The 14281-nt window shown below is 41.7% G+C and overlaps 1 protein-coding gene across 5 annotated transcripts; it reads left to right on the forward strand.

Annotated features, from left to right (window-relative positions):
* The first annotated feature begins 210 nt into the window (after nt 1-210).
* Nucleotides 211-13244, forward strand: LOC117411477 (serine/threonine-protein kinase LATS1-like). Of its 5 annotated transcripts, none has more exons than XM_059025150.1 (8): nt 218-507; nt 3145-3634; nt 5044-5194; nt 5524-6998; nt 9574-10156; nt 10568-10750; nt 10918-11024; nt 11205-13244. In XM_059025150.1, exons 2-8 carry the CDS (start codon nt 3278-3280, stop codon nt 11721-11723), a joined length of 3375 nt encoding a protein of 1124 aa, XP_058881133.1. In that variant the 5' UTR covers nt 218-507; nt 3145-3277; the 3' UTR covers nt 11724-13244. The 5 variants fall into 5 exon arrangements, 3 of the variants coding, with proteins under 3 accessions (XP_058881133.1, XP_058881135.1, XP_058881134.1); XM_059025152.1 differs by lacking the exon at nt 218-507 and adding an exon at nt 552-673; XM_059025151.1 differs by lacking the exon at nt 218-507 and adding an exon at nt 707-1021.
* Nucleotides 13245-14281: the final 1037 nt, after the last annotated feature.

Below are 14281 nucleotides of genomic sequence, written 5' to 3' on the forward strand. Positions count from 1 at the left end.
CAAACAGACCTTGTGGAAAAGCTGTCTTGCAATAGTTATTGTGCAGGTAATACTTCCCAACTAAGCTTACAAACTTGTATGAACAAAAAAGCTCTAATACCATGTTTTGTATAGTTGCACTGTATGATCGTAACTTTCTTTTAGTCAAAAGGAAGGAGTCGTCACCAGGGGACCTTCAGTATTAGAGAATTGCTGCTTACAGTACGACGGCCCAAATCGTTTCAATTGTAAGGCTAACATCACTGCACCACAGCTTCTTTTTATCCACGTTAGGCTCACATAGTGATTGCTGAGCTTGCTGGGAAATGGGGAAAAAGCTTCACATCCGGGCAACCACAAGAGTGGAATCCTGGCGTCGCGGGAACAAAAAATAAAAAGACGGTAAAAGTGAACGCTGGAAGAGTGTTATCTAAATACGGTAACGGCGAGGACAGTGTTATAAACAGTCGTAACCACTTTGTCTTGGAATAGAGTACCCCCGTGTAAGCTGGACGCCGGAGAAACTAGGTGAGTGTTGGTATTCTTTGTGAAGTATCGGCTTGCACTGGCCCCGGTTGCTGTCGGTGTTGTAGTGGAAGTAGCTGCGGTTTGCGACTCCGTGTAGTTTTGAGATTGGGGTCTTCTGGAGGAGGGGTTAATGGGGCATAACTGCATCGAGAACACGGGACACATTGTATGTTATTGTTGAGGGGATACGACTCAAGTGTGAGACATGTCATTTTTGTTTTAAGGAATGTACGTGTTGGGAGGGTTCTCTTATTAATGGCCACACCTTAGCCAGGCCCAGAGAAAGGCCTGAGAAAAGATGGGAAGCCTGGGAATGTCCTAATTGAGGCCGACCTGCTCAGCGAGTAGGCAGTGTATTTTTCATAAATGGCAAGAGTTTATTGTTTTTTGTTTGTTAAACTATGTAGATGTCTCCGGAGATGCCTAATGTGTAACAGATCAGAACGATAAATATCAAAGCGGCTTGTTCAAACATACCTGTGTCTGTAATCCGTCCTCTTGTCTGTGTCTACCGGTAGGTAGATTTTAAAGAATTGTATTGTCAGTTTTATTTTGCGCTTAATAACACGTTTGTTACTTGTGTGTCAGACATCCTGAATGGTGGTACTATTCTTTATTGTGATTTGTTTAAATTTGCTCTCAGGAAGGTTTTTGTAGTGACCGTTAAATCCGGTATATTAAAGTACAGCTGCATCTCATGCGCGCTACTTCCACACCACCGGTTGTATTTGTTTGGACGGGTATGATAAATGGAGAAAAAGCTGTAAAAGAAAAAAAGTGTATTTGCAACTCGGAAATTGCCACATTATTAAAATTGGTATAGCCTAAATCTATTTTGAACCCATTGGTTCACCACTGTACCTTTTCTGGTCCTTTTTTCCCACAAAAGTAGCACTTTAGTTGAAAAGGTTTTCTGTTTTTGTTTTTTTGTTTTTTAACATTTTGTTGCAGTGCAAAGTCTCAGTTCTGTATTTGGCATGAATTTGAATTCCCCACATTTAAAATAAATAATACATGTGCTTAATATCAAAATGTATAAATCATTAAAAACACCAGCTAATCAATTGCTGATCCTGTCAAAATGATTCTCAAGTGTTGTGAAATTGCTAGAGGCAGACCTCATTCAGACAATTTCAAAACTTGCTCAGTGGCTTGCATTCTTCTACTTCTGATTCCTTTCACTGTACGTTACCTTCCATTTGCCTGCTGTATAGAGCGAGATCACCAGTGTAATTGGCTGTACATCACCATTTTATGTTTCAAGACTATATGGTCATGAGTCTGTATGCCACTTTGAATGTTGCTTTTGTGGGGGGGGGGTATTCCATCCAAGAATGCTTTCCACCAAAGGTGTTGAATCACTTGTGTGACCTCCAGAAAATTTTATTTTCCAGTCAAGGCTTCTCAGAGAAAAGATCCTATGTAAAGGGTGCAATTACTCTTGTAGGTGTCAGCTACACAGTCCTTTGTGACCAGTGGTGGTGGTGGTTCTAGAATCTTGTTGCCCATTATTTGGTACAGTCATCTGACATTTGAATTGTACAGCTTTGAACTGTTCTTCCAAAACAGCTTTGCACAATTAAAAGAAAAATGTCGTTATAATAAATCCGGCCCGTGGATGCCTCCTGGCAGGGCTGTATCAAGGGCTGAGCAAAAGCGGAACTTCATTTTAATATTACTGCAAGGGGGCTGACATGGGGGATTCTCTGTATGACCTTCATATATTTCTTGCAAGTAGTAGAAATTAAGTGTTTTGCAATATCGATTCTAAAGTACAGTACTTGCTGATTGTGATGATACCTTTTATGCCTCGCTATGGTACTGGAATCCTCATATGATAGACAGGAACACAGAATGACATCAAACAAAATTCAAAAGTAGCATACATTTTTATTTTAAATGCTTCATTGCGTTATGACAAATTTAATGAGAAAAATAGCACTTTCGTTCTGCGATCAGCTTTAGAACCCCAGGTGTGACAGACATGATGGCGATAAGCAGACAGTCCGCCAAAGATTCTTGTGTGTTTGCCTGTTTCGTACATCCGTTTAATATTGCATTCATTGTGGAATAAGCCGCTTCATATGTGTAAATCGATCCAAACATGGAGAGCACAAACGGAGCCAGCGGTAGTTGTCTGGACATATATAGGCGGACCACAATGATTCTAGATTTGCTTTGTTAATTAATTCAGTTTTCAGCAACGACCATGCATGCAAATATACTAATAGGTCTAGTTGCTGCTTCGTCGATTGTGGGAAGCACTTTGCATGGGACGAGAAATAACCATCGGGTTGATTGATAACGGACAAAAACGATACATACCTAGTAATGCTGCAGTTGTCAAAGCGAGCACTGAAATTATTTTTCAGCTGTACAATAGTCTGTCATCGTTAGGAGTCATTTTGAATTACGTTTCAGTTACAGCATATGGGAATGTTAAACTAAACTAATTCGTCTCTTAATAGATAAAACACAGATGCTGTATTATTTTACTAATATTTATTTGGAGGTTACAAAGACATACTATCACAATTGTTACTTCTTTGCCTGCAGTCAAATTTAATTGCCGACCACTGCTCTAGTCTATGTACAGCATGTGTGTAATTCTGTACTAAAGCTTCTTTTTTATTTCAGATGTAACATTTTCTGGAACACCAAATGTGACACGTTGCCAAGAAAAACTGATTTTTGTGACCATCAGTGACATTCAGTTGCTGACCTGTGTGGAGGTCTCCTTGCTAGAGGTTGCTCACGTACATGTTTTTTCATGAAGAGGGGGGAGAAACCCGAAGGATACAGACAGATGAGGCCGAAAACCTTCCCTGCGAGCAACTACACCGGCAACAGCCGGCAAATGTTGCAGGAGATCCGGGAGAGCTTGCGCAACTTGTCTAGGCCGTCCGAGTCTGCCAAAACGGAGCAGGGCTCTGGTAAAGGAGTGACTGAGGACCCCAGGCAGCAGGGCCGAAACAGCAACCCCAAGTTTGTCACCTACCACAAAGCCCTTCAGGAGATCCGCAACTCGCTCCTTCCCTTTGCGAACGAGACCAGCTCATCTGGAAGAGGAGGCTCAGAAGTCAACAGACAGATGCTACAGGATTTGCAAGCAGCTGGGTTTGAGGAAGTGAGTCCTATTTCATATCATTATTGGATTACAAGCATATACAGTGCCTTGCAAAAGTATTCAGACCCCTGACCAATTCTCTCATATTACTGATTTACAAATGGTACATTGAAATTTCGTTCTGTTTTTGATATTTTATTTTAAAATACTGAAACTCAAAATCAATTATTGTAAGGTGACATTGATTTTATGTTGGGAAATATTTTAAGAAAAACAAAAAACTGAAATATCTTGCTTGCACACGGTGCTCTTTTTCATTTGCCATTTTTTGAAACTCATGCAAATTCTGGTGATGATAAATAAGTGCAAGGTATTTTTGTCATTTGTAGCGAATATGAACATCTGATTTTTGTCCCAGCACTTTACAATAACAACAACAGTGCTGCCTGTTTTAATATTCCTGATGACAGGGATATGTGGAAGCACTGTGTATGTATGAGCAACTTACATTTACGTACAAGCTGTTGAAGGTATCAGTATCTAGGTCATGGTGACCTACTTTTAAATTAGTTCTGATCTCTTATTAGTTGGGCTATATCTTCCGAAGCTCTGACCAGAATTTGATGTGACATTTTTATTGGTCATTTGTTGTTAAAAAATATTGCACATTCTGTGAAAGTACAGTGACTCAAAGTATTCAACCACCCCTGCTGGTTTGTGGTGCCTGGGATGGGACACTTATTAGACATTTTACCCTTATAAGACCGCTTGCTTATTAAATGTCTTGGCTAAATCCTAAAAAGTGTTTATTTTTGCGTGGCCCACTGAGTATGCATATCCCGGGCAGTAGGGCTACAGTGAAGCTAGCCAAACAAACCTCTGTATGTATCTAAAGAACCAATTGTGAATATTTATTTGTTAATTTTTATTATTATGTACAGTAATCCGTCACATATCCGATTGCGGTGGGACCAAAGGGCGGGTATGTAAAAAGTCGGATAAATTAATCCTGTTTTAAATACCATTACACAGCCGTAACAATTACTGTTTTCACACAATTATTGTTTTGAGGTTCAGCTTTTATCGAGGAGTTTTACCTATAATCCCTTGTTTAGAAGGGTACAGGGTATTAGCTTGTGACAGGGTAACCATATGGATGCGTACATTTGCTGCTGAGTGACAGGTAGGAGATGGAGACGGAGGTTGAAGTTGATATGCCTCGCAGGCGAACAGGATTTATTTACGTAACACACAGAACAGCTCACGTGACACTGCCAGCAATGGTAGCGTACAGACTACATATAACACAGTGTACGAAAACTTTGGTAGGATCTACAATCTGTCTTCTCTGTTCAGTAATAAACTAACTTTGCTGAAGAGCTTGATCGGGCGGATACGTGACGGATTACTGTATGTGTGATATTATTTATGTTTTAATTTCTTACCTAATTCTGTGTTTTTATTTTCAGGAGATGGTCATTCGCGCTCTGAAACAAACCAATTGTCGAAGTTTGGAGGCAGCCATTGAGTATATCAGTAAAATGAGCTACCAGGACCCTTGGAGGGAGCAGATGGTGGCTGCTGCTGCAAGGCCAGTCAATGCAGGGATGAAAGCACCAGGTAGATTATCACTAACCAGATCGAGTTGCACAGTCTGTGTATACTTGATATCTGCTGTGAGACAAAATAAATGAAGCATGGAGTTTTGATAACCTACAAATTACAATCTATTTTTAAATTCAGATGACTGTGTTCAGTAGTCTACAAAGCTGACTCGTTCTGTCATTATGAAACTATATTTACTTGTTATGTGTAAGGCAATCTTTCTAGGTTCAGAATTTGAGGGTCAGTTTTTTATGTAAACATAACTCAGGTTTGAGTATGTTGCTAGTCTCAAGTTTCTATTAATAAAATGGCATGTCGTTTTTTTAATGCAATTCCTTAAACAGGTTCATGCCATGTCCAGCAGCCGATCAACCGCAAGCAGAGCTGGAAGGGTTCGAAGGAGTCTTTGGTTCAGAGACACGGGCCTCCCCTAATGGAGGGAGTGATGTACCGCTCTGATAGCCCTGGCCCACCGTCTGAAATGGGTGTGCGGCCCCTGTCAGGTTCAGGACTGACAGCTTTCTCCCAGGTTCACCAGGGAAATGGGCAGCGTGTCAACCCTCCCCCGCCTCCACAAGTGCGGAGCATCACACCTCCTCCTCCTCCACCCAGGGGCACCACACCACCCCCAACTTCCTGGGACACCAACCCCTCGACCAAGCGCTTTTCAGGCAACATGGAGTACCTGGTGCCTCGCATCTCTCCAGGCCCCCAGGGGGCCTGGTCAGAGAGTTACCCAGCTCCCCCTCCACCAGGTCAGCGAGGCATCAGCTCTGTGCCCTTGGGCCGGCAGCCTATCATCATGCAGAGCTCTGGGGGGACTAAGTTTAGCTTCCCACCTGGCTGGTCTCAGAATGGGACAGGCCAGCCAGACTTCCTAGGCCCCCCGCCACCTTACCCTATGTCCCAGGGCAGCCGACAGAGCCCCCCTGCCTCACAGATGCAGGCTGGAGGACCAGTCTCCTCCCCCACCTATGCCAATGGTAGCAACCTCCCCCAGTCAATGATGGTGTCCAACAGGAACAGTCACAACCTGGACCTTTACAATATCGCTGGTATCCCCTCCTCGTGGCCCCAGCCTCCTCCCCCCAGCCAGCCTCAATCCTCCCCAGGTAACAGCGGGCACGCTACCTCCTGGCAACACAAACTTCCCGTACGCTCCAACTCCTTTACAAACCCCCAACTGAGTGGCCGTCCGAGCCACCCAGCCAGCTCCCAACCCTCAGCCACCACTGTGACTGCTATCACCCAGGCGCCCATCCTTCAACCTGTCAAGAGCATGCGGGTACAAAAGCCTGAGCTACAGACAGCCGTAGCACCCACTCACCCCCCCTGGATGCAGCAGCCACCCCCACCATCTGGCTCATACCAGGAGTCTCCTCCTTCCCTAGGGTCGTCTCCTGTGGTTGCCGAAGTCCCCAGTTACCAGGGCCCCCCACCACCCTACCCCAAACACCTCCTCCAGCAGCCCAATCAGCCCTATGACTCATCTGCCAAGTCAGGCAGCAGCAAAGAAGACCAGGTTGGTGGAGCTGGAAGAAAGGAGCAAGAGGAGGAGAGCAGCAGTGGGAGCTCTAATGAAAGGGCAGAGGTCACCGAAGGAGCAATAGTGGTGTCTGCTGGATCAGCAGACAAGGAGAAGAAGCAGATCACTACATCGCCGGTGCCAGTCAGGAGAAACAAGAAGGATGAGTCGCGCATTCAGATCTACTCTCCGCAAGCCTTCAAGTTCTTTATGGAACAGCACGTGGAGAACATCCTAAAGAATCACCAACAGAGGCTACGACGCAAAAAGCAGCTTGAGAGCGAGATGCAGCGAGTAAGAAAGTTTATTTTATTTTTATTTTTTTAAAACTGTTTAGCTCTTAAAGATGTACATAGGAAGGTGAAGTTTCCTAAATTGCTAGGAACTTGCAAGGTGGAAGACCCTTTGTTGAAGGGGTGGGGGGCAGTGTAAGGTCGGTATATGATATTCTTATTTGGCCTCTGATGAAATTATGCAGGATATGCGGTCAGCAGCAAGGCATGTACAAATCAAAGTCAGTGAGGGGAAGTGCCTTTCTCAAATTTAGATAAAACTATATATAAAATCTGGAATGTCCTTTTCAGAACCTGGAGATCCATAGAGTACGCAGGACCTCCACTTGCAATGAGATGTTTACAATTTGACTATTCTGGCAAAGATGAAAGAATAAGTAGTTTTTAAGACAGATGTCAATGATAACTCAATAGTGGAGAAACAGAACACTAAAATTGATGTGTAACATCGTAAAAAAGTGGGAAATATAAAAAAAATAAATGAAGCTACTTAATTCTCTTTAAAAGTTGAGTCAGTTGAGAAAAGAGGAAATAATTCCTGTGTGTTAGTCACATCATGTAGAACAGTTGAGACCATTTCAAACTGACATTGTTTCCATTGACTTGTCATTTTCTCAAGGCTGGATCCAAATCTTTAGAGTTCTTTGTTGTTAAGCTAGCTTTGTTACTAGCACAACATAAACATGAAATATGTTTGCTAGAGAAGCACATATTCAGTTGTGACGCAGTTTGATTAGGTAATTCTTAAGTAACAGAATCTGGGGGTAGGCCTACATGGAGGCATTTCTATGAATGTAATTGTTTACATGAGTATATAGTGGAAGTCATGATCCATTTTTTCATGTTATTGAAAAAACAAGTCCTATTTTGTGTCTTAACAGTCTTCATGAGGGAGGTATGTCTATAGGTCCATCTTTTCTTCATGCACACATGGTTCTCTCTTGGAATGGCACACCCACATGAAAATATGTTCTACGTCATCTTCACTGTATCTTCTCTTCAACATGCTCCTTATGTAAGCCTTTTTCTTCTAAAGCACTGTCTCTAAGTTGTTGTTTTTTTAATTCTTTTTTCTGTCTCTGAGCTTTTCTTCCTTTCTCTTCACTCTCACTAACAGCTGGTTTAGATCGTAAATGTGTCCTGAAGCGCTGTGACCTGAATAGCATCCACAATTCTCTGGGCAAGTAATCTGCTGTTGCCATGAGCCTGTTTTATTAACCGCATGAAACTTGCTCCCCCTTTGCATGGTCGTGTACACTATTATTATTATTTGTTTATTTAGCAGACGCCTAGACTAGGGTGTGTGAACTATGCATCAGCTGCAGAGTCACTTACAACTAAGCCTCACCCGAAAGACGGCGCACAAGGAGGTTAAGTGACTCAGGGTCACGCAATGAGTCAGTGGCTGAGGTGGGATTTGAACCAGGGACATCCTGGTTACAAGCCCTTTTCTTTAACCACACAGCCTCCTATAGGAATCCAAAGGAATAGCATGTCAACGAGGAAGAATGGATAGATCTCTTGCACCATGTATGTTTGCACAATGCACATAACTTGTAATTAGTATCTGATGTAATACCCACTAATAGACTAGTCTTTCAATCCTTATGGATGTATCAATGAATCATGATATTTTCTTTACATGCTACATTGTATCGTAATAGAAGTATGTATCGTTTGTATTGTGATACAAGACCAAAACCACAGCATAATTTTGTTATTCACCAAATAGTTTTGAATGAAGAACAAGTTTTTTTTTTTTTTTCCTTGTTGCTATGAATACATATTCTATCATTTGTTTTTTTTCTCTCTCAACAAAATAGTCCATCATTAAATGATTATCATGTGTATTGTGCATACCGCGAAACATCTGGTACTGTGACATTAATGGATTGTTACAGCCCTAGTAATCTTTGAGGAGGATGCTGATTTCAGTTCTGGTCAACCTGCTGCCTAGTTGTATGTAGCTTACAGAACAAGTTACTGTACATTCCTTTTTGGTTACTTAATAAAATTCATGATTATGAAAACTCTTAACTGGAGGGTAAAGCCGTTACTTAAATATAAAAAAGACTTGATTGTGTCATCAACATAATGTCAATAATGTAATGTCAATAAATGCATATAAAATATGACCATGCAGTTTTAAATATTAAGCTCAAGTGTCTTTTATAGCTGTAAAGTATGTTTAGTTTTTTGCATACCCTCCTGTGACTTTACATATAATGTAGCCACACTAAACCTATCACAACAATAATTTGTATGGGCTTGCCTTGGATAAGTTTAAGACATTTATGTACATTGTGCTGTAAGGAATCTTCTATAAGTCACATATCAGTTAACACTTATTTTAACCCTTTAACAAACCAAGGATTTGCTAATCACCATGAATAACCTGAAAAAGTTTAGCACTTGTTCACAATATTGTCTTGCTTACTGTAAAAGCCAGCATCATTTTGTCTTCAAAAAGCATGCAAAACAAAACATTTGTCCTTGAGTTAGGAATATGGAACAAGACTATTTCATTTTAGTGCTGCTGCAGATTCCTAACAGTCTTTGCTTCTTGTGTTATTCAGGTGGGTCTCTCCGAAGATGCTCAAGAGCAGATGCGGATGATGCTTTGCCAGAAGGAGTCCAATTACATCCGGCTAAAAAGAGCTAAGATGGATAAGTGCATGTTTGTGAAGATCAAGACCCTGGGCATTGGGGCCTTTGGGGAGGTGTGCCTAGCCAAAAAGGTTGACACCAACGCCCTGTACGCCATGAAGACCCTGCGCAAGAAGGACGTGTTGTTGAGGAACCAGGTGGCCCACGTGAAGGCTGAGCGGGACATCTTGGCCGAGGCTGATAACGAGTGGGTAGTGCGACTCTACTACTCCTTCCAGGACAAGGACAACCTTTACTTTGTCATGGACTACATCCCTGGTGGGGACATGATGAGCCTGCTGATTCGTATGAGTATCTTTCCTGAGGAGTTGGCCCAGTTCTACATTGCAGAGCTCACCTGTGCTGTAGAGAGCGTGCACAAGATGGGCTTCATCCACCGCGACATCAAGCCAGACAACATTCTCATCGACCGTGACGGGCACATCAAGCTCACTGACTTTGGCCTCTGCACAGGCTTCCGCTGGACCCATGACTCCAAGTACTACCAGAGCGGTAAGTGTTCGATCCACAATTTGTTTTATTGGTTTGTTTAGTTGAGTACACTCTTGAATACAAAAATCAAGGTATATTCTACATAAATTAATTACAGTGGTTTGTTTGGATGTTCATCAACTAAACAATTATGATAGGTGGCCGAGACTCTATTTTCAAAGTCCAGAAATCTAATAAGCAAGTGATTGGGTGCATATTGGTAAAACCCTTGTTACAAGGATTCATTAAATATTTTTCATTTAAATCTGTGCCTGAGTAGATTATTTTGTTTATAAAACTAGGTCTAACTATTGCATCCCCCAAGAGAATACATTTTATTTTTATTTCATGTAATCATTACATGTGTCTGCTGCCTTGTGAGTTTTCAAGGCCACAACTCTGAACTGCAGTGACACTCTGCTCTCTTCTAAGGTGACCATGTGCGACAGGATAGTATGGACTTCAGTAAAGAATGGGAAGACCCAACAAACTGCCGCTGCGGGGACAGACTTAAACCTCTGGAGCGACGAGCAGCCCGACAGCACCAGCGATGTCTAGCACACTCCTTAGTCGGGACACCAAACTACATTGCACCAGAGGTCTTGTTGAGGACAGGTAAATTGTCGAATGTGAGGCTGGGTTTTCAGAAATAAGCGCAAACATTAAGTATCAAGTTTAATTGGGATTGCTTGTTTTTGAAGTTTAACAGTTACGGGGTTGAAGATGCTTCAGAATGTCCACAAGAAACACTTAATAAAAAAACGATTTTTGTTTTCTTTCAGGCTACACCCAGCTGTGTGATTGGTGGAGTGTTGGTGTCATTCTTTATGAAATGTTAGTGGGACAGCCCCCATTCCTGGCATCAGCTCCATTGGAAACACAACTAAAGGTAACAGAAAAATACAAATTGCTGGATAATTGAGGTTACATTGTCATTCACAGCAAAATCCTGGAGGATATGAGGCTGGAATAATATTTTAGTATTCTAAGATAAATAATACAGTTAATTCCTAAATACCAAAATCACAGTCCTCTTTGCTTTCACAATGGACACTTTTGTTTATTGCAGGTGATCAACTGGCAGACAAGCCTTCACATCCCTCCTCAGGCCAAGCTGAGCCCAGAGGCATCAGACTTGATCATCAAGCTGTGCCGGGGACCTGAGGACCGTCTGGGAAAGAATGGGGCCGATGAGATCAAAGTCCAACCCTTCTTCAAGACCATTGACTTCTCAACCGACCTGCGCCAACAGGAGCGGCCTGCTCCCTACATACCCAAGATCACACACTCCACAGACACCTCCAACTTTGATCCTGTGGACCCAGACAAGCTGTGGAGCAGCGGTGACGATGGCGAGGGTAATCTCAACGACACTCTAAACGGCTGGTACAAGAAAGGCAAGCACCCCGAACACGCCTTCTACGAGTTCACCTTCCGACGCTTTTTTGATGACAATGGACACCCCTACAGCTATCCCAAACCCATAGAGTATGATGGCTATGACCCAGAGGACCCAGACTCAGAGCAACATGGGAGGGAGGATGGATCCAGCCAGACAGGACAGAGTCGGGATTTAGTATATGTGTAGATTAAGTGAAAGCTACCCTGCACAAACACACCCCACTGCCAGCTCCTTTGTCTGCTGGCAAAGAAGGAGGGTGAAAATTCCATTGTTGTGTTTTTTTTTTTGTTTTTTTGTTTTTTTTTTAATAGGATTGTAGGGAGGTTGCATCACCTGATGAAGCATTACACTGTCTGGCTCTGGGGAGCCTAGACTGGGATGTCGGAAACTGATTGAAGCACTATAGAGAAGGCTCCGTGAACTGGCTTCTGTTTGTGTCGTAGCTGTATATATAAGGGGGGCTGTTTGAACAAATATGTTCAAATAGTTTAAAGGCAACTAATGCTAAAAAAAAATATATATATATATACTTTATTTAAATCACTGTTTTTCAGAATAGAACCCCCATTCAGCCTTAATTTATTTAAAATATTATAAACTGGTGGTAATGGAAGCATATTCAGGATGAACACTAAAGTATTTACTCCATTTAAGATCTATTATTCCCTTTGCAAAATTACTTAAATTATATTTACATATAATTTACTGTCTCAGTTACACTGGAAGTCAGTGGGGTTAATTTCCAGTGGATTTTGTAAATATGCCAAGCCTTTGAAAGTAAATGGACATTACAGTGCCTTTCTGATGAAATTTCTGTTTGCTTTTACCAAATATATGAAAATGTGAATCACCCTGGCATGTTAATTTCTTTTTTTTTTTACTTTCCGGAGGTAAGATTTAGGAGTCATTATTAGCAGTTTTTTTTTCTTCTTTTAATTTATGCATATAAATGTATTTATAAATTATGTTGTATAAAGAGTTTAATCTGGATGTAAATACCTTTTCTTACCTATCCTGTTGGTTTCAGCGGCAAGCAATGTTAGGGCAGGCCCTCTTTCTTTTCTTTTAATTTTCTCAATGTAGCTTCTCATTCTTGCTCACTCTTAATAGAATCAATGTGTATGGCTCTGAATCTTGTTTCCTAAGATTAATGAGAAAAAGACCATAATACAATATGTCATTCCAGTTTTGGGGGGAGGAAGAATGGGTGGTTTCCAGGGTTGTTTTGGCCACCCCTCTTAATGTCAACCATGGAACGTGCCTTCTACAATACAGACAATGGTCTTTCCTTTAACCAAAGTACTGCAAAATATTTAATATACCTTCCCCATGATGGGAAAGACAGAATAGACATTTTTCTCTGGAGCTGGGAGCAGGGGCCTCTGACAGTTTTCTGTTCAGGGGAAAATGGACATTAGCAGATAAGGGCCAAATGTACCTGCACCTATTCCAACCAAAACTCTCCCCATAGGGCTTGCCTATGTTGGAGTTCAAGCTAAGCGAAACATATTTGACACTACATTTCATAAGACTGAATTAAACATTTTTTTTTTATTATTTTGGTTTAATTCTTTAAATATTTCTGTTGGTCTGAATGTGGCTCTGAAGTTTGATCAATGACATTCCTGCTGTGTGTTTTGTTTTTAGAGTAATCAAGTTTTAGTATAACATTTCTGATGGGGGGAGAATAAAAAACCTAAAGCACAATTTTTGCTTTCAGTGTTGTTATTACCTCTTTGTCTTTTAGAATAAAAAATGCAACTACTCAGTAGAGTAATTAAGTTAAAATATGGCAGTTCTACTGATAATGTAGTATGTAAAGTATTTTGTAAGTACCAGCACTTTAAAAGCAACTCCCCCAAATATTTTATTCAGTGACCTATTGAGAGTTCCAAACAGTATACTGTATATGGTAATAGTGTATTAGCTGTGTTCAGAATTTCAATTTGGCGACATAGATTTGTTACTGATTCCCTTGCAGTAAATGGGAGGGGAGAGCTCACCAGTTGTGATGGAACATCATTACAGTTATTGACAGTATTAGCATTGTCACATTGGTCATTCCATAAAACATCAGCCCAAAAATGTTGCATTTAAAAATCTAGCTCTTTACAATTTGTACCAAACTTGGTGCTTGGGGTTGTTCCAAGCAAAAAAAAATAACAAATTCAGTCTGATCAGTTCATGGGCTCAAAGGTTATAGAATGTTCAAAAAGCTGCAGCCAGCTGGCGAATGTTGGCTGGTTGCAGTTGTCTCCTGTGGATGGCACTGGTGATTTGGGCCAACAGATGTTCTATTGGACTCGGGTCAGAAAAAGCTGGCCACGGCAAGGCCTCAACATTGTTTTCTTGAAGTCATGCAACTAATCCTAGCACTGCGTCGTCTTGCATTGTCCTGCTGGAAAATCGACACTTCCGGATTGGCTTGCAGGAACAGAAAAACTGTTGCCTCAAGGACTTTGTCAATGTATCGCTGAGCAGTAAGGTTGCCCTCAATCTGCACCAAAGGTGTTCTTGTGTTAAAGGAGTTTCCTCCCCACATCATCACACTTCCACCCCACCTGTTGGTTGAACAACTCAACAGTCAGTATAACACTCACCACGACATCTCCACACACCTTGTCTGTCGTCAGCCCTGTCAAGGGCAAAACAGCACTCATTGGGGAACAAAACACTCCACCACTCTCTCTGCCGCCACCTCAGATGTTCTCTGGCCCACATAAGATGGCAATTTCGTCTCTCAG

Source organism: Acipenser ruthenus, chromosome 6 (genome assembly GCF_902713425.1).
Source record: "Acipenser ruthenus chromosome 6, fAciRut3.2 maternal haplotype, whole genome shotgun sequence".
NCBI classification, from domain to species: domain Eukaryota; kingdom Metazoa; phylum Chordata; class Actinopteri; order Acipenseriformes; family Acipenseridae; genus Acipenser; species Acipenser ruthenus.

Coding starts and splice junctions, on each gene's coding strand:
- LOC117411477 (XM_059025150.1), top strand. CDS start 3,278: ATGAAGAGGGGGGAGAAACCCGAAGGATACAGACAGATGAGGCCGAAA. Junction 3,635..5,043: donor AAGCAGCTGGGTTTGAGGAA/GTGAGTCCTATT, acceptor TTTTATTTTCAG/GAGATGGTCATTCGCGCTCT. Junction 10,157..10,567: donor CTCCAAGTACTACCAGAGCG/GTAAGTGTTCGA, acceptor CTCTCTTCTAAG/GTGACCATGTGCGACAGGAT.